Source organism: Strongylocentrotus purpuratus, unplaced genomic scaffold (assembly GCF_000002235.5).
Source record: "Strongylocentrotus purpuratus isolate Spur 01 unplaced genomic scaffold, Spur_5.0 spur5_scaffold_6, whole genome shotgun sequence".
NCBI lineage: Eukaryota > Metazoa > Echinodermata > Echinoidea > Camarodonta > Strongylocentrotidae > Strongylocentrotus > Strongylocentrotus purpuratus.
In genome coordinates, this window is record NW_022145612.1 from 16,804,969 (window position 1) to 16,825,692 (window position 20,724).

Genomic DNA, 20,724 nt, shown 5'->3' on the forward strand with positions numbered 1-20,724 from the left:
CGTTTCAGAATGAGTGCGAAGTGAAAACACATATTTACACGTGTTCTCAAGGGATGTTGTTCTTAGCTTTTTTTAAATGAAGTGGTTGGGCCGATTCAATGAATTTTCTGAAGGTACAGTATTAATACAAGGATGCAAAATGTATTTCCTTCTCCAATTTTTCTAGTGAAAGATGTCATTGTAAATAATACCGAGGGGAAAACGAGGTTAAAGGATAACTTATGAAAGCATTCTGTATTTTCATCTATGCATAATTATGGTTCGACGATATTTCAGACTAGGGTGTTCAGACACTCAAATCTACGATTATTTTGAATTTCTCACATGCGAGCAAAGCATTACAATCATGATTACTTGTAGACGTAAACCATAGATTTAACACTTTGCAATGCTCCAACAGCCTGACTAGTCAAACACGAAGTAAATTTTCAGTTATCTCTTTTAAGAATTACGAAATTCTGCCCTTAATAATATTACAGAACTGAGATGAAAATGAACTTCGAAGAAATAAAACAGAATTAACGTTGCCTCAGGGAGAAGAGGAAAACACCGGTAGCCTGATATTTTATTTCGCTAAGATTTGAACAAGTAACCCGGCATATTTAAAGCCTACTCATGTCCGAGCTAGACCTTGTTATCCCTCGAGTGAGGAGGGTAGCCCCTCAGATCAGGAAGATTATCTCCCATATTCGTCATCAAAATGGGCGGGGGACAGAAACCTGACTCCGTACAAACACCCGCCAGCTTTACCACTGAACTTGATGGTTTAAAAGTGGGTGCCCTTTAAGATCACAACAAAATAGATCCTCATCAAATTGACTGAGAGACGTTTAAAGCTACTCCATCTATATTGAGGGATTATCCATGGTGATCCTTGCAAGGATTAGCCGAAAAAATGATAATTCTGTCTTGGAGATGACCCCAAACCGTTTAAACTGATTGTACAAAATGCAAATATAAGAATGATTACAATAACAACTACAATTACAATAAGGGTTTTTCTAGTTGTCAGTTTTTTATTCAACTTCTCTCTGCGAGGAGGGTTTGAAACCCAAACAAGATGATCAATAATATCACAGTGATGAAAGTATAAAGCTCTCATCACAGTTTGTTTGTCCTTGTCATAAAGATGATACAAAAGCAACTATTCTTAACACTTAGAAGAAACTTTACAGCTCTTACAAATTGGTAGCTGTAGAATTCATTAGTGGTCTGAAAATGTATTTCTTATATAGCATTATGTGTTACGAAAATAAGTAATGCATTGTTTGCAGTAAATGATTTTTTTTAATTTTTTTTTATTTGGCCTAACAGAATGCCTCTTTGCAATTATAAAACGATAAGCTTGTATTTTTGTTCTTCCAATGCTCTGAATATAAATTCTGAACTTAAAATGTCCACATAGTACTAGTAGTTGTGGGAAGGTCCTACTTGTACGATAGGTCTAATTGCCAATTGGTGTATGCTGTGCCTATGTTAAAAGTGACCCATATGAAATCATTATGCAGGATTAGGAGGGATGATTACCGTTATTATAGATAGACGCAAATAAACGTCTTGGGGGTTCGCCCCTATAACGGAAATGCAGACTTCCTACTTGATATCTTGTTCATACAAACCATAAAAGATAATTCAGACCGTCTTTGATCACCAGCAGGGGATGTGCAAACAGTCAGACAAGAGCTCCTTGTGGTACAATAAAATGACCCGTTCTATACCAGTTAAATCATGGACCTACTAAATCAAGTCAAATATACTTGTTATGATTTTTTTTTAACGGTCGTTTATTAACGGTTAATTCTATATACGTACCCTCGCAATGCAGATGAGCGGAAAGCAACTCTTGCAAGAATCTTTTGAAGATTTCTTCATTTTTAAGTGTTGATTCCACACAAGAAACTTAGTATAACCCACTCCAGAATAGTGAAGTCTAATATATTTGAACATTGATTAAAAATACTAAGTATTTCAGATTTGTGATCCCTCATATCATTCCTAAGCCTCCATTTAGATATTATTTTTTTCTCCTCGAAACTTTGCTCTTTTAAAACATACCGAAATAACCCGGCCACTGCACGTGAAATGGATTTTTTTTTTCTCAGTTACTCTTCCAAGCCAGAGTCACTAACCGCAGACTATGATTTGCGCAATACTTTTGCTTTCCATAAGTCAAAACTAACTACACCTGTGGTCTGTGGTTGGCATGCATTTTCTTGACGACATCCTACATTTAATTTCCCCTAAGAAGTATGTGATTATTCTAAATACATTCACTCATGTCTTTAATCTGTATCTCCTGTTTTAAATTTGGTAACTTAACCGCTGTCGCCGTGCCCACTCCACATAATTATATTCACACCCCAAAATTTGACATGTCCGATAGACATACATGTAAGTTCAGCTATTTTTTCTTGTAAAGACCGTCTCCCTGCGCTCAAAAAAATTACTAGAGAGGGTAGCTTATAACCCCCATTTCTTCCAAGGTAAAATGCTTGTGTGCTTTGTGATGCCAGTTGGACACAAAACGTCATTTTGGTGACGCAAGGCTGCGTCAGCTAAGGGCGCGGTCTTTGACACACCGCGTGAGAGTGATATGGTGTACCAAAAGTGTACTTACTTAGAAAACAACGGTGTAAATATTGCGTCAAATTTCTGGCGTACAGGCTACTTGCCTTCAGACACAGGCTTGATTGGCGCACGTATAACGCAATCAACTCATGACTACCCGTGTGCAACGGGCATTACGCTGCGGCGATGAAAACAGCACTTTATTATTGTATCGCTGCGTCATTGACCTGCGTCATCCCCCCTTCAAGGCAATTCATATTTCCATGTGAATTTTGTTTTATCATCGGGCCGAATGCGCTTATTGTGGAAAGTGGGCTGGGGAGGGGGGCGCTTTCCAACAAATTAATTAAATCTTTTGATTGGTTTCACAGGCTGGACTTTTTAATTTGTGAACGTGTTGTGTGGACGCTTATCATAGCGAGGTATTTCCTCTTTGTTCTGTAAGATATTGGGTCAGTGTGAATCAGTGTGAAGGTAATGACCTATTACTAATGGATTATAGTCAAGTATAAATTCGACTGGTTTATTTCTTTATTCTCAATTTGATGATCATTTTGATACCTAGATCATCATTTTCATTTACTCGGTTTAACGGATTTCACTTTTCATTATTTTTTCGTAAATTGATGATTTATTGTACAATCTTTGCTACATGACAGCCTTTAATTGTGCGTCAGGAACATATTGGGAACATAATATATTAGGCTCGTTAAATATTTCTAACCTTTTTGTTTCGCTCCTTTACAAGTCAACAGAGGCACACGGGTATGAACAAATTCCTTTCCATTGTTGTGGTACGCCGATTCATTTTGTATATAAAAATTCCATAGTCCGCATAAAAGATCATTTTACTTGACTCAGTACTTGTCATTCTGAGGCTAAATATATCACACTTTCCCAAAATCATTAATCTTTCTTAATCGTTAACACCCCCTCCCCCCACTGATATTAGTCTTTTAATTGTTATACTAGCGAATCAAGTAAGAGCATGTCCTTCATTATACTTTCAATAATAATGATTGCATGGATTAAATCGACACTTCTACGGATTTATCTTCGTATAGTGTTTCTATTTTGTAGCATACGTAGGCCTACATATTAAAGATAACTTTTACGTGCAATATATTTAAAAAAACGTCCTTGATATTTAAACGCTAAATCCAATTGAAATTGATTAAATTCATCAAAAACGAAAAGTATTGATGAAAACATGATTTATATTCCACTAGTATCTCACACTGAAATTAAATGAAATAATTTTATAGAATCTATATACATGTACAATTTACATCATTTTTTTAAAACAATTGTGTAGATATTTATTTGATGCAATCACCAACAATTAGTCAACAGTGCCTCTTCCGTTGCGCAATGTTGATAACCTACAGGTAGTATTTACTTTGATGTCATGCATGCATGGTTCAACTATGTATCATGAATACAAACTTGACTAGATTGTGTATAAAGTATTTGTAATAATTATAGACAATGCTAAAGTAGAAATCGCTGTGAAGATCAAACTTATCAACAAGTAAATTATCACACGTTATGAAATAAGTATAATGAATAAGAAAGAAAGACTTGCGAGACGGGATCGAAGGAGAGATAACTTTCGAAAATGTATTGAATGTCTTTCAATATTTTACTTCTATTTCTATCCACTTTCCTTAGTCCTTCTAGGACTTAACACATGGTGTACCGTAAACCTCTTCCGCAATATTTTAGTTGTCGTCAAAATCTGTCTGTGAAAAACGTTCTGACCCATATTTTGTCATTCTAGTTTGGCATGATCCTCATCGAGATATTTTTAGGAAATCTTCATTAATCCATGAAAAGAACTATTGACCTTGGGATTAATAGATAATTAAAGAATCCATCCGCTTTGTGGAACCTATGCCATACGAAAGATGTACAGAAATTACGTTTGACATCGACGAATAGATATGGAATATCATATATGATTATAAAACAAGAGAGAGAGGGGGGGGGGTAAGAGGGAGGGGGTAATTATGTGGAAATGCCTGCACACTGACCTAAATAAAATTGATCAAGGTAATTTAGTTTCGACTTGAAAGACATTGAAATTATTATGCGTATAATTATGTACTGAAAGAAAACTTCATGCATTTAAGAAAAATTTACATAATACAAAAACCAACTAACAAAGAAGTGGTTCGGAAAAATCTTGCACAACTTAATATTTGGTAGACATGGTGGCGTTTGAAACTGTATTTGAAAACATAGATGTAATATTTTTCCCTCTTAACACATATTACACAATTATGTAATTTCTTTCGAAATGGCAAAGGCATGCTGTCGGATACAAAATGTAGATTTGCCATGTTCTTGAAACTGTTATTTAAGGCTATTTATGTTGATCGCTCTCCCAGGGGAAATAGGAAATAATGACACGCGATCATAATTATAACAGACATAATCTTTATTCTTTACGAATATTACTATTCAAACCAAGTATGTATTTCGCGTTTCATGTTGATTTTGACAAGAATTTCGATGGTGATTTTGTAGCAATTTGTCAGCATTTTGGAGATCATCGCGTGTTCTTCTGTGATTGATGGAGCAGTCATTTTTCAAATTTTAAGGTCATTAGTTTAAGATTTTTTTCAAATATCTTGATAGAACAACATAGTTATGCCTCCCAAATGGTATACTTGAAGGTGAAGAAGAAGAAAAAATAAACATTTGTGTTTGCCCCTCGCTTGTCGGGATGTTAACTAAAGGAGTTCCATTCCCTTTACTATTGTTGGCGTGTTATAAACTGGACTGGCTATATTAATCAAAGGCTCCTATAAGGAGAGGTTACATGGATTACATCCCTTCAACTTGACGTCATGTCATATTTATTCACACTTCAAATTGAAATCATAAGATAATGACATAAATCTGGAACCCACACTGTTATGTTAGAATACCAGATTTTAAAGCCCCACTGTCCTACATGTAGCTACTTAATAATAATATAATATTTAATTTTTATATAGCGCTTAATACAAATGTCTCTAAGCGCTTTACAAATATACTATTACCCCGGTCATTGGATTCAGTGCTTGCCCGCACACACTGTGTGCACAATCTTGCTCCCTCTCTATAAAAAACTTCCCCAATCGGTGCCTGTTGGTCCCCCATGATCCTCTTTTTCTTATGTTAGTTGAGAGCTGAGTTAATGAGATAGCCACCTGTCAGTTGTTGTTGTTGTTTTTATTTCCGAAATCAGATAAAAATATTATATTATATTATATTATATTTCCTTTTCTTCTCTGCAAGTCAGTCTTTTCTATTTGTATTTGTTATTATTATTATTATTGTTGTTGTTGTATCTAAGTTGAGGGCTGCGGGCACGTCAAGCTACTTTGCTTATTTCTGTAGCCCTCCTGCATCTAATGTATGTTAATTATGCCTTCAATATATTTGCTTAAATTCGTTTATTATCTGTATAAAATTATATTGTATCAAACCATATTATGTTCATGAAAATGTATGATGAAAAAAGAAAAAAGATGCAGAAACCAATAAATCAAATCAAATCAAATCAAATAGTAAAATATACAAAGTAAAATATTTATACATGTCAGTGACCTCGCTGTGTGGTCTAATCCCTTCTGGCCCAGTAGTATTGACGGTCTTTAAAGTACCTAGCACAGATTTTGAATCTCCCCAATATCAGATTAATTGCTGAAAAACACAGCTGCTCTGTAAAAAGGAATTCTTTTATTGTTTATAACTGACTTATTGTTTAAATGCATGATTAATTTACAAGTAAATTCACGACATCAAATCGATTTTTTACAAAGAATCGTTAGTTAGTGTTTTATTACTGTTTGAGTAAAAACATGAGTTTTTTCAGTAACCTATGTTACAAAGTATCCAAACGTATGATAAGAAGCGCATGCATCATAGGTTGATTGACAAAAATAAACGAATTACAATAATATTTATTTTCGAGAGCAGTTAAAAGTAATACTTTCTAAAAGAAGAGCATGAATCCAAAAGATAACTATTATTCCATCTTGATGCTGCATCATCTCAAAGTCAGGGTATAAAGTCAAACGGATTTTGCGGGAAACTGCTTACTTTACATAACAAATCCATACTTGGTCATGCTATAAACATGGATTTAAGTATGCCTGTTTCATTTCAAACCAGTTGGCATGTGATCATCTCTGTAAAAATGATATAAACCGACATTTAATCCCGCTTTCTATCCGCCTGGCGGCCATTTTCTTTGCCACACGCTGGATAAGGTATCATTGACAAGCCACATGAACTAAACCTCCGTTCATGGTCGTCACACCGCGCCGGTGCGGTGAAAAAAAAATTCTGAAAAATAGGAAAAGATGGTAATATTTGCTGCTTCATGTAAACTAGAAGTGTTTAGATATGTGTTATTCAGACAAGGGTTACAGTAACCACAAAAAGAAGTGTTTATCAGTTTATATCTTGAGATTTGGAGAAAACGTTGACTCGTAAGAAACTGCTTTTTATCATGTAATATGTGTAGAGAGAATTGTTCACAAATTAAAACAATATTGCGTGCTATACCTCTTGCCGTCTGTAAATTGTGGCCCAAAAGCCACTCCCATAGTTCAGCATTTATGACGTCATCATCCTGCTCCTCTTGATGAAAGTTAACATATTTTTCATAAAAGGATATACTATCCACCCAGTAAAGAAAGTAGACAGTGTTAATTCGTGTTTACACAATGTCTGGGAAAATCAACTTAGCAAAATGTTATTTCGAATTAATGGTGCGAAAACGGATAAATATTACAATAACTCGTTTAGGAATAGATATTCGGATGATAGCATATTATTGTGGTCCCTGATTATTATAACCTTCTGCTACTACCTTTGCTTCGGGTAATTATGTTTTTAGCGATTTGATCGTTTTCAGGAGAAAGATAGAAAGAGAGAGAAGAATGTATAACATCAGGTAGTAACATAATAAAGAAGAGGAAACAGAACAAGAAAATTAAGTGGAAGAAGAAGAAGAAGAAGAAAGATAAGAGAGATGTTTACTAGAAGAAAACCTACATGCCAGTTATCATGATTGGAGAACTCAAGCTTTTAGTGCATTTGGCATTAACATTTAACCCGCGCACTTTTTGTCCACAAAATGAGATGACCACGTGACCTTTGCTTGGGGCGTAGATCTCGGCTATCATTTATGATAGGTCGCATCAACATTCTACATCATCATGACCGTGGACTTCTACTTAAAAGGGTTTCTTTTTCTTCTAAGAATCATCTCTCATCGGGAATGCACATCGAATCCTAGATGAAAATGAGTTCTCCAAATGTTGTGGCCAAAACAGCGAGGCTCTTTGTTGGTTGTTGGAGGGTCGTTTAGTTGCCTATCGAAACACCAGTTCTTGCTTTTTTTTACACTAGGAACTTAAATACGGTCGTCCTACCGAAGATCTGTGCTCTAATTGGATGCAGAACACCCCCCCCCCTTCCGTCATGCAAAATGACTTACAGACACGGGCGTATGATTAAATTATCAAATTGTTCATTTTGTACTAATCTCATCTCTCTCTCTCTCTCTCTCTCTGTTTCATCCGACCATACCAGTGTCTCTGGTAAATGTATCGGTCAATTCAAATGTGATATTGTATTACAGATATTTAATCTGATGTAAGTGTTGTTATCATCGCGACGCCCATACATATCATATGGAAAAATAACAATACAGACCTACACGTACAATAATGTGTTTTTGTTCCATGGGCCTTCATAAATTTAACACCCCATCTCCCCCCCCCCCCCCCCCCCCCCCCCATCTATCAGCATTACAGAGGCTGCTCATCACCCCCGTGTAAATCTGTGCCAGGCTTTCATAATTTCCATACAGCACGCACACGCCAGTCATGTTCTAGCAATGTTTTTTTTTTCTTCTAATAGTTTGAAGCGCGTCGGCGGTCGACCGAGAGCTGCGAAACGCATCAGTGTTTTCCTCCCCGGCCTTTGGTCATCTTGTAGGAAAGGGGCGAGAAGTCATGTGCCAATGATATGGCGCCAACAACATGTGACAGGTTAAAGAAACGGTTAGCATGATACGAATGGTTTAAGTCATGTTCATGTATACCTTATTTGAATGTGTAAAGGTGTTGTGAAATATCTTTGAATAGTTTGACTTTTTTTTTCTTTCCTGAAGTATAAAGCGTTTGAGCAGACCTGAAAGCATTGTTTTATCACGCATGTGAAGTTTTGAGGGAAAACTAGTTACGACATGCCATCTGGTCTGAATTTTATGCAAAAAATAATGTCAATATTGCGTTTTCTCACAACACATCAACGTTCATGAAGTCTCATTTGGAAAAGTTTTGTTTCTCCCCCCCCCCCCCCCCCCCAATGAAAGTTTTCCTCCTTTACTCAACTTATACGGTAAATAACACGGCTAGACATAATCAGATAAAAGTAAAACAATAAACATAATTTGTTTAATGACATTTACGACAGCAATCTCTGATGTCCTCGTCAACTTCCATTGTATCAATTTTACTGATAAAACTAAGCGATAATATAGACAGTGAATAATAAGGGGAAATACTTGTTTTGAACGAACGGAACCAATGACTCTTCAACAGAGGAAACGATAATGAGACTAGGAAGTATTCCTGGTTCTACTTTACCTGCCGCCTAACTAGGTTTATTAACATGTTTGATCACCAATACACTTGTTTATCCTTAAACCAGGTTCCCTATAAAGCATATTGGCATAATTATGACGATGATACAGTGCCAATTCGCGGATGAGCAGATATTGTTTGGCAATGGTACAACGAGCTTTTTGTGGTCATGTCAAAAAAGAATGCAACGTTTTTTTTGTCTGTGTGCATGTTTTGTTGACAGTGTTTCAAGGGAATTTAGGATGAGTTTTGCTGGTCCATTGATTCCGTATTGAATTCATGCAATTGTTAATTACTTCAATTTGGTAAATAAATATGATATTTGGTTGATGAACAATATTGTGCTTTCCGATTGAAAAATATTTCCTGTTTCTCACACCTTCGCACATTCTCTAGATATGTTGGAACAAAACCATTTTATGAACTTTTAAACTACTGGAATTAACTTGTCAAGGTTATACTCATGTATGCCATCATCATGATCATCATAATCGACAAGTGCAAACTGTGATGTTAGCAACTGTGACAGGGAATGTGCGTTCTCATTGTAACAGGTTAATACCATTGTAGCTATATTCTTTTTATTTATGCCACTGATAACATAAACAAAGCGCGATGAAGAAAAAAAAATCGACCTGGGACAATAACATGGATATTATTGTCGGAAGCGCTGATAATAAGAATGAGATTATGTGTCTTTCGCTACATTCATGATGAGCTTAATATTTCCCATGGTTATTAAAAGTAATCAAATTGAAAAGGTAAAGCGTATAGGGCATTGAAATCTATGTTTCATAGCAAACCAGTTGGCATATATTATGTAAACAAAAGAAAAAAACTGACACATAAACCTAAACCCTCTTTCTATCCGACTGGCCGCCATTATATGATTTTAAGCAAGTTCAAAAGGTGCTTGACTTTGAAAGTAAACGTTTTGATTATTACTTTGATAGCATTCTAAGACAAACTTTCAGGTATATGTTTTCTAAAATGGTTTATACAGGACGTGGGGGTAGAAGAAGGTCATTTACACCATAAGTCTGGAATGCTTACTTTCAGAACCCACAGTGGTTTCCTTCCTTGATATTTCATGGGTAATTAAATAATTTTGACGTCTCTAGGTGGTAACTTTATCTTTATAATTATGATGATCCAGAATCTTGACTTTAACCTAGTTTGTTGCCCACAAGTCTTTTTCTGTCTGTCTGTCTCTCTCTCTCTCTATTTTTTACTCTTTTTTCTCCTTCTCCCACTCTCTCTTTCTCTCTTTCTCACACACCATCTCTCTCTCTCTCTCTCTCTCTCTCCCTCCCATTCTCCTGATTTTATTTTCTTCCAACTGTTACGCTCTAGATTAATTCTAACTTGCCTCCATCGTACCCTCATTTTGCGCTCAACGTACTAGGTTTGTTTTCCTATATATTCGTTTATTCCCCACCTCTTCCCAATCTCTCTCTCTCTCTCTCTCTCTCTCTCTAACTCTTATTCTTATTCCCCCTTTTCCCCGTTATCATATAATCATGATAATTATTCCTCTTCATTTATTTTGTTTTTTATTAGTCATCTTCGAGTGAACATCGTCGGCGGACAACGAATGATTGTACGTCCAAAAATGCGGTTATTTATCAAATATTACGCTTTTATTCGCAAATTGCTCCGTGTTATTGGAATACAACACACGCTTTGTGCAACATAACAATAGAAGAGCCTCCCCAAAAGAATGTCTGTGTGAACTACAGTCGACAATATTCAACCCGATAAGGTCATATGATTGTCCAACCACACCAAAAGTCCCTTGTGAAAAGAAATTGAAAAAATTCAACTTTAACAAATGTATGGATTACCATTTGCCCTCGATTTATCATCATTAGTCATCATTACGGTGGGTCAAAGTGAACAAATTACAACATATACCTACAACCTTGATGATGCAGTAAATAAACACTTTTTAAAACCTTTGTGAACGTAATTTGATGAATGAGTAAAAGGATTTTTTTAATTGTTTCATCTATATAAAAAATTATGTTACAATATGAGGTTAGACTGATATTGTGGCAATTACCACTCCTTCAAATATAGTAATTGACAATATCTACAACATGACATTTCCCCAGAATTGTCGGCCTATCCTTCGTGGTTTGAATACCCATTTCCTGCTATATATTGACCGTCTTTTGCGATTAGCTTGCCCTTGATTCTGACGTGAAACCATAGACCTACAGTCAGGGTTTAGAGCAGGAAAACCATTTATTCAGATTTACAAAAATACGTACAGACGATAAAATAGGCCTCCAAATTTATTGACAGAGGAAGACCCACTTAGCGGGAGAGATGTCCGATAAATATAGCTGGTCCGAGGCCGGGTTTGGTCTACTTCGTTGGCACTGAATCATCCGATTATACCTATCAAAGTGTGTATCATATTCCACTTATGACAATAGAATGGTGTTGAAGTTTGTCAAGGAAATTGGATACTATACCACACCTTTATATGGAATGTGATTTAGGCCAAAATAAACCGAGAATAAGCATGAATTATCCAATTTGTTTGAGATATTCGCCGTGAAACATGACATTTCCTGTGTAATAGTTAAAAGGTCCTTTTAAATAAAAGGCGAGTAGTACAATAATAAAAAATAAATAAAATGTAATCACATTCATAGATGCTTTTCCTGGATTTAGATATATATATATATATACATCCACTCAGCAAATAAAATGTATATAATTTTATAATCAATACAAAAGCTGAAAAAAACAAAAGGTAACTTAAGAAACGATTTCTGATTCAAATATTGCACCTCTCATTTGCCTATCAGTCTACTTTGGGAGAGAATTGAGGGAAAAAAAAGAAAGAGAAATAGACATGATCAGGGAGAAATCCCGGAAAACTTAGAAAGGCCATGACTAATCTCGTGATTCATCAACTAAAAATCATAGGAATCCGACGAAGCCCTTTCTTAGTTAGCTTAACCAAAACTGTAAGTAAAGTTGCGATTAAACCGAACTATAACTTTAATCCATAATAAACAGTTATATGCAACAACAGCCTGAAAGAACAAAAGGTTATAGTTGCGCTTTCGTTTTTACATGTGAGTTCATGGTCAATTTAAATCAACTTCCACTAAAATGATCACCGCAATCGGATTGACCTGGGGAAAATAGTTCTGTCTACCTGAAATTCCTGAATTGTGTCTGATGTGTGGTTTCCTTAACACTTGTTTGTATGATGATAACCAAACTCATGACATACATGATTCAAATGACAGGCTTCCTTGGTTTATATCCGTGACTCAAAAAACAACCTCAAAAAATGTATTTCGATAGATATCATCTCGTCTAAATGTCAGAGGTCATTGGGGGTGTTACCTGTATTATAACACCGTGACTGTAGACTGATACAGCAATGAAGCCTTGGCATCAATGCACTTGATAAAGCAGTCCGAAACCTATCCTTGTATTTTCATTTAATGCTATGAGCTGTTGGTGGTCATCTTTATTCTGTCTATCAAATATGAGTAAGAAAAGAGGAAGTAATGGACAAACTATAATGATATTCATATTATGAAAAAGCAGTTTTTTCTGAATGAGGTTTTACTGGGATTGCATTATTCTAAATACTGCAAAAGAAATATTCGAAAATTTTATTTTTTCCTAACGTTGAATAAAGGATCACATGTTTAACTTTCTATCATAGATTATCTTTATATTTTCATAAGATATTTTAGTATCGTGTAATACAAACTACTTTGCCGCTTATTATTTTTTTACTGAGGTTTGTATATTAAAAACAACAACAACAAAATTATGAAGAGTGTAATATCCAGTTAAAAGGGGAAAACAGTGAGATGCTTAATACTGACAAATGTACAAAAACAGAAGGAGAGCCATGATTGTTATATTCCGGAAGTTAAACATTTGAACCTTTGATTTGTATAATTTAACAGGCAGGAGAGTTCAACAGGACAAAGTGAGGTTGTTCTGGATTGCTGCCCGGGATGGAGACAGATAGGCAATGAATGCCCAGAACGTAAGTCTATTTCATTCATACTGTTACGTAAGATTCTTTCTTATTATTTATTCAAACATATTCATCTATCCCTTTTCATATTCTCTTAATACTTCCTTTCATCAATGATCAAAGTAAACTTTCTCACACTGGTTTCGTCCATGTTGTTTCCATTCCTATCCTCGTTAAGATAATACATTTAGTTAGTTTGCTTGTTTTGTTTTACCTGACTGCTAAGAAAGCATTTAGCGAGAAGAAGACATCAACCATCATCTGTCAACTCTCAATTGAAAGAAAGTCACCCCAGGCCTGTGAAATGTTTCAAGCCGCATTCCTTCTCAATAATTATGACTCCTACTCTAGCTACTTAAACCACTATCTGCCATATTACTTAGTCGTATAATCTATATTTGATAGTTTAATGAGAAACAATTAATGATGAAATCTCTTTCCTGATATAAGAAGTCATATCGTGGTCACACAGTCATAAGCAATCGATTATTGATAATGACTAATGACGCCAATTATAGGTTGTGCTTATCTGAACCTTATGTATAGGCTGGACATACTTCAGAATGTAAATGAAAACCCAGATGTTGTGTGCAGGGTAACTTGCAGATCTTTATACCATGTACTTGCATTAATTTTAAATAACGAGACAAGAATTATTTTTCGAAAGATTGTTGTTTTACAGAGCGACTTTTTAAGTTGTCATGCCATTGTATCATTATCGTCATCATAATCATTTTTAGTTTTTACGAGTTTTTTTTTTCTTTGGCTGCTCACGGTTGACGTGGCTATAGTGATGGGTTTTCAGTGAAAATGACTATTAGTTTTTGACTCACTACTCCATGGTATAACGTTCCATAATCATCAGGCATTGGATGTATTAAAATCTCGTTCTTGAGATTGTGTGTTGGTCCAACGATGGTATGGAGTAAACTGTAATAGGGTTTTGCAATCATAGCACATGGCATTGTAGAATGATTACCTCATTGAACTATACCCTTATCTGCATTCTTGAAATAACGGGTTTCTTTGATGCACACCAGAGCAGTACTTTCCTTTTCGGTTTCCCGCCTTTATCAGAAGAGAGCTTTCATATCTTCGCTGGACCACTGAAGATATCTTGTTCAATACTATCTAGCCGAGTATTTGCAAGTGTTCCTTGGGCATTTCATGTTGTGTAGGTCCACTTCGCACAATTCAATCATGTTTATCATGATGAAAGGTCGTCCAGCATCCAAAGTGACCGTGTATGTAAAGTCGAGAGTACTTATGTCTTGTCTGAATAGTACTAGGCCTATACGAAACACGATCGCTATTTTTTCCAATGAAACCAACCTATCGATTTCATTGCAAATCGTGTTCGGTTTACGCAATGTGTCCTTGCAATTTTCATACATTACGCAAGGCTCTTGAAATAGCCTTTGGTTGATTTTTTTGAAAGTCTCTGCATCGTGTTAACTTAATCTCACCTTAAAAGAAAGAGCGTTCTCCCTCCTCTCATCCCCGCCGACTGTTCAGATAAGATTAAAACATGATTCAAGAAAGGCGGGAATGTGGCCATGATGTGATCAGATGTGGCCTTACATCTTAATGTGGGTGGCGCTAGATGTCCGAGATACGGTCAGACTTCCCGAATCACGTGATCACCCGCATTTGCGTATGGATGACCGCAAGAAACTGACGCCATTATGATGGAGAATATCGTCAACTGTCTGCAAGAAGACCGTTACTGCAATTGAAAATACATGGCTCTTACGGCCTCCTTTTTAGACAACCGACGATATTAGAATGGGTCTACACATCATTTGAAGTGGATTTCGAACTTGATAAGTGTAACTTTAAGTTCCAGATAATTTAAGAATCAATATTTTCTGAAAAAGCTGCAAAACTTCAAACGTTTTAAATAGCAGAATTATAGATACATAGCTACATTGTTATAGGCACTTAATGTTACTGCTATCTTCTGATTGGCCATTTACTAATGGTAATGATACTAAAAAACGACCCATTGGTCAACGTTGTTACATCAAAGATATTTTAAATCTTTGATAACGCACTATATCAGACGGACGGGACACATTACACACAATCTTCCTCATATTACAAAGTCAGATTGTGTAGCATAACATTTCTAAAAGTTGTTGAAGTTTTGATCCTCGTGCTCAATTGTTGTCGGTTGTATGACAACATTTTGTCATTTTCCCCTCAAGGTTATTGCCTTTGATTTCTTTCTTGGTGGTCAAAATATTCTGGCAGGAAGCGTGCTATCTCTTTTACGTTAATCATCTCATAATAATGTTAAGCCTTTGTCATGGGAATAGCATTTCCCGTCAAAGTGTTTTTCAGATGTTGACTCTGGATTACATCTAGTATTACTTTGAGGTTTGTAATCAATGGTCATTAAGGGTTTTGCGTTACATTTAGGTATTATTGTTGGGCATGTTTACAAATAACTTCACAACATTGCCTTTCTCACGTTACAAAGTGATATTAACAATAAATCATGTTTGTGATCAACAATGTGGGTGATAATAATACGTCATGATATCGTCATGATATGGGTCCCAATACCTAGAAGGCGAGTTTAAAGGGATCGTTTAACAATGTTAAATCTGAGATACACGGCCTTAAGTATTATCAGTGTCTGTGATATGGTGTATAAATATTGAAGCCCTAAAAAAATTGCGCTTCAAAATGATCAAGAAGTGCCTCAAAAAAGTAAAAATCTTTGAGTGACCGGTTTTACCATACTCGTTTTCCCCAATAGACTGTAGTGTTATGAAAACCGTCAGGCGAACGGTTTTTAAAATTTGTAATTCCAATCATAAATATCTTGATAATCAGACAGGCGATCGGCTTGTAAAAGTCATGGGGCTCCTGACTGACCTAAAGGTTTATAATTATCATTGCATCATGAGCTAAATCCAGAATTTTGTTTCAGAATCTGAGACAAAGTTACCGGATCCCTTTAACAGTTTTCGTCAACAGTGGATACTTACGAATTATCTTACATAAATTATGGCTCAGCGATAGAGCAGTGGTCTAGAAACCAAGTTGATGTCCTAGTGAAATTTGGTAAGGCAATAACCCTTCCTATCAAGTCCCACAGATAGAATTTTATGCAATCGGTCCCTTTTGCTGCTATACCTGAAAGTACTTAATTGTTTTAGCATTTAGGTAACATTCTATCATCAATATTTCAATTTTTAAATATATAAATCTGAATATTTCACAGTTGAGCAGTCAGTGAAGAGTTTAACACTCCATCAAAATGGATTATCAGAAGTCTGAGAATAAGGATGTCGCATATTGACACCATTACTGAACATGTTGAGGAAAAACTAATTAATAGGTACTTCCCCTGTATTCGATGGGATTCCCTATCTCTAAAATAAATTGCCTCTCGTCGAAAACATGGTGTCTGGTTTCTGTTAGAGAATCCTTTTACTTGTCAACCATTCATTAACCCAAATCGTGGCTAATCTCTTCGTCTATTCCAACAAGTGCAAGGCGAAGATGGCGCCCAGTGGCAAAGAGGGGGTTCCGTCTACCCCTTTTCTAACGAAGTCCTCGTCAGCCCCTTGGTATTTTAGGAGGTACTGTCAAACTTTCGCAGACAAACATCCGGTATACAATATCTGGAGCTATGACATTCAATGTTACTTGTAGGTCTTTATATGGTTATTTGAAATAACATGTCTCCGATAAAATGATGGCCGAACTCCTGTAGACTTTGGTCTATATTTGCTGCGAAGAAGGAATATCTTTCTACCCGTATAATGGTGAATACTTCTTAGCCATTATTATCATTTCTGACTATGAAATAGGCTGTTAAGAATGAAAACTCGATCTAAGGAATTGTCATGGTTCAGTCTGTTTATCTGTGCTGCTACAAATTATTAAATGGATACAAATTAACCAAAGAGGAATGTGTAATGCTGAATTGAGGCATGCATGAGTTTGTAATCATCGCCAGTTCTACGAGGCGGGGGTACTCAAAGTCAAAGGTTTGTAGGATGATACTTCCCTGACTCTCTCTTCTTCCTGATTCGTTCCCAGATTAAGACCATACGAACCTCAGTTGGAAATGGTCCCAATATGAATGTTTCATTACATTTCCCCAAATTCCTCCGCACAGTTCCCCTCCCTCTATTTCCGCACTCCGGCGTAATGCTTCCACGCGGAGTGGCGCCCCCAATCAACTCTGATTAAGGAGTGTTTAATAAGTTAATCCGCAGTGCTCCTATGTTCCTAGGTCATGTTCCAAGATGATTGGTCCAGCGCACGACATTTACTGCCATGCAACGTCAGTTTTGCTTTCCTTCTCGACTGGTAATAAACATGAATGAAGGAAACATTGTGACTTCCTGGTGAGGAAGCTTTAGATCTCATCCCATCTGATCACTGACTTACAAGAGAATATTCAGAGACTAAAATTACTTGAGATGATATCAGCCATTGCCATCATGTTGGCAATGGTCTTACTATTTTGCAGGGGTCGCGAGCTAGCTATGTCTTATGCAGGATTTGCTCATTTTTGTTTGCAATGATGTTAAGCATTGGTACAATAAGTTTGGGTGATGATTCCATGATGATTCCATGTTTTAAAATAACTTGGACATTGTCAAACCATCGACATATTTCACCCTCCATCAGAATATTGGATGTTCTCATAAACAAGGTCGCAAAGTCTTTCGAAAAATCAACCTAAGACAAAGTCAGAAGTCTTGTGGGTCATCTATTGAAATGTGCGAATATGATCATGAATGTCTTGAATGTCTTTACGATAATGATTTATATAAAATCTCGTAATTTGTTTGTAATTCACTTCAAATTATTAATATATGGGGGCGGCCGGGGCGGAATGCTACCGGTACCTTAGTGGCCATAGTGTTCATAGAGGCCATTTTCGAACATCACATAACGACCATAACGACTCTAAAATGCGTTGAAAGTGATGTTAATGGTTTAAACTGTAATATTCGAGTACATTGTGTGTCATTATTATTCTTACGATTATATTGCTGATGGATTGACCAAGAGTGTACTTTCCTAGGGTCCCAGTATGATGGTGTTTTTGTTTTTTCGAGAAGATGAGGTCAAGGAATACTGTTCTTCTGACTCAGGTCCGCGTAGACAATCAGGTGAAAAAGACATGGATTAAACTCCAACAAGTGTACCACGGTTCGTCATGTTACTGGTAGGATATTAATACGGTCACTAATCGCTACACTATCCTTAGAAAATGTTCATACCCAAAACAGAATAGATAAGCTCCTGTCAATCCTAATCGGTGTGTCATGGGAGAAAATGGAACCGACAAATTGTGAAGACCTGCAGATATATTAAGCGCAGACGAGGGTGACAGTGAGGTCAGTGGGTTTTAATCTGGATGAATAATGCTAAGGAATGTATAGATGGATTCAAAAACAATTCCTGGTGCGTTTCAAGGAACGAAAAACCATGGAACTAGGCTCGTTTGTTTGATTTATTACGTTGTGAAATGCCCTCATCTCATTCAGCGTGATTGTTCAAGAATTTTCAAATTACTTCTTGTACTTCTTTTTCTTCTGTCGTGGTTTACAGCTGCTTTTGCACACGGCTATATTTCGTATGGTCCCTCTTGCATGTTTTTTATGAAGTAATTAACAGCCAAAATTAAAGATAAACTATCCTGAAGGCAAAATCCCATCAAATATATGCTTTTACCATGGTAGACAATCTTTCATACGATGCCGTTCGTTATAATCATTACTTCTGAAGTCTATCTATGAAGTTAATTTCCTTATGTCATTGCCAGAAACATTTCCGCGCCGAAAACACTTCCCCAATCTAATCCTTCTTTAATGCACTTAATTTCTTAGGGTAGACTTACACTCTTCACCGACAGAATTCTAGCTAAACTAAATCCAATCATTCTTCCCCCTTTTAGTGGTTCCCTCTAGCTCATTCAACAACTACTCGGGTATAATGTACTAATGAACTTGTTTATGCTCCAGATGGGCGTGGTCAAATTAGCGTTGCCAATTGATGCTTTCCGACTGAACACAGTGCGTAGTGATCATCGGGTCACCTTGCACTTTCACGGAGTCAATCAGAGCTACGCTTTTAATTACTCCACCGACAGGTTGACACAGATGGCGTCGAGATAAATGTGACTGAAATAAAAACGTCTGGAATCTGGACGGGATTCTTTACGAAGAGTACAGGTGTTTGCCGTGTAGCGACAAACTCACAAATATGATTATGCCTCAAGAACACGGTGGAGGATATGTATATATATCAGATTTCCTTTCGTGGGACGCTGCAAATGTTGGTTGTTCAAATACTGTTCTAGGAAATGTATGATTTATGAATTTAAAAAAAATCATTTATACATCATGAAATGCAATTAATCATCTTGATCAGTCCCCCCCCCCCCCCTCTTTCTCTCTCCCTCTCTCTCTCTCTCTCTCTCTCTTTCTCTCTCTCTCTATTTATAGTTATGGGTCTCCTCACTTCATGTTACTTTTAATAAAAATTATCATAAAATGGTAAATGGCTTCGTCTTGAGAGGGCTGCGTCTTTAGAGGGCTGCGTCTTTACATATTTTCTGACAAACTAATCGTTTTTTTACCTTCTCATCTCTTTTCTCAAACAGCGTGCGGGTCAGGTACATGGGGTCGTAGATGTGCAAAGGTCTGTAGCTGTCCCGAAAATACCAACTGTAACAATGTGAACGGCGCCTGCACCTGTCCACCTGGATTACAGGGTGCACAATGTGAACAGGCCTGCGACCGAGGTCGGTTCGGAGCTGGATGTACCGGTGTCTGCGGATGTATGAACGAAGCATCTTGTGACGTCGTGACAGGGACGTGTGAATGTCGACCGGGATGGATGGGCGAGTCGTGCGACGTCGCATGCGAACAGGGTTTCGTCGGTATGAACTGTGGAATTAGGTAAAAACAAACAAATATAAACAAACAAGATAAGACAAAATAAAAACACCGTCATAGTAAACATATTTCAGTAAAATCCAGAGGATTTCACTAGCTTTCATGTCATACTTCTTCCTTTCGCTTTTCTTCAAAACTTATAAAACAAATTCACTGTTGCATTTTCTTCAATTAATTATATTAATTATTTCAGAATTTTGAAAACTTGAGTGCTAAATTTGCTACTATAAAGTTTTTGTCACCTTGTGGTGCGAAAACAAATCCAGTTTTCTAACAGGAACCTTCCACAAACTGTTGATAATATCTGCAAACATATTTGCGTATCGCCAGTCTCAGACAAAGGATACGGATGGGCCTCAAACAAAATCCGCATTTTGAATTAGGGATCAAGGAATTTAGACAGATTCTGATCAGTGATGATTTGCAAATTTCATTTTGATGCATAACTCCTATTACGTTAAACAGTATACTATTTGATAAAATCCTTTCAAATGTTATCAGCTGATTGTTTAGATTACCTTATGTATGCTTCGTCATCATGGTATACTGATTT

At 36.4% G+C, this 20,724-nt stretch overlaps 1 protein-coding gene across 1 annotated transcript in view; it reads left to right on the forward strand.

The window, feature by feature from the left end:
• Positions 1 to 20,724, forward strand: part of LOC115918320 (multiple epidermal growth factor-like domains protein 6) — a 36,874-nt gene that overhangs the window by 6,693 nt on the left and 9,457 nt on the right. The window contains exons 2-3 of the mRNA XM_030973339.1: positions 13,166 to 13,248; positions 19,877 to 20,174. Coding sequence (XP_030829199.1) covers positions 13,166 to 13,248; positions 19,877 to 20,174 — 381 coding nt within the window. The remainder of the gene's footprint in view (positions 1 to 13,165; positions 13,249 to 19,876; positions 20,175 to 20,724) is intronic.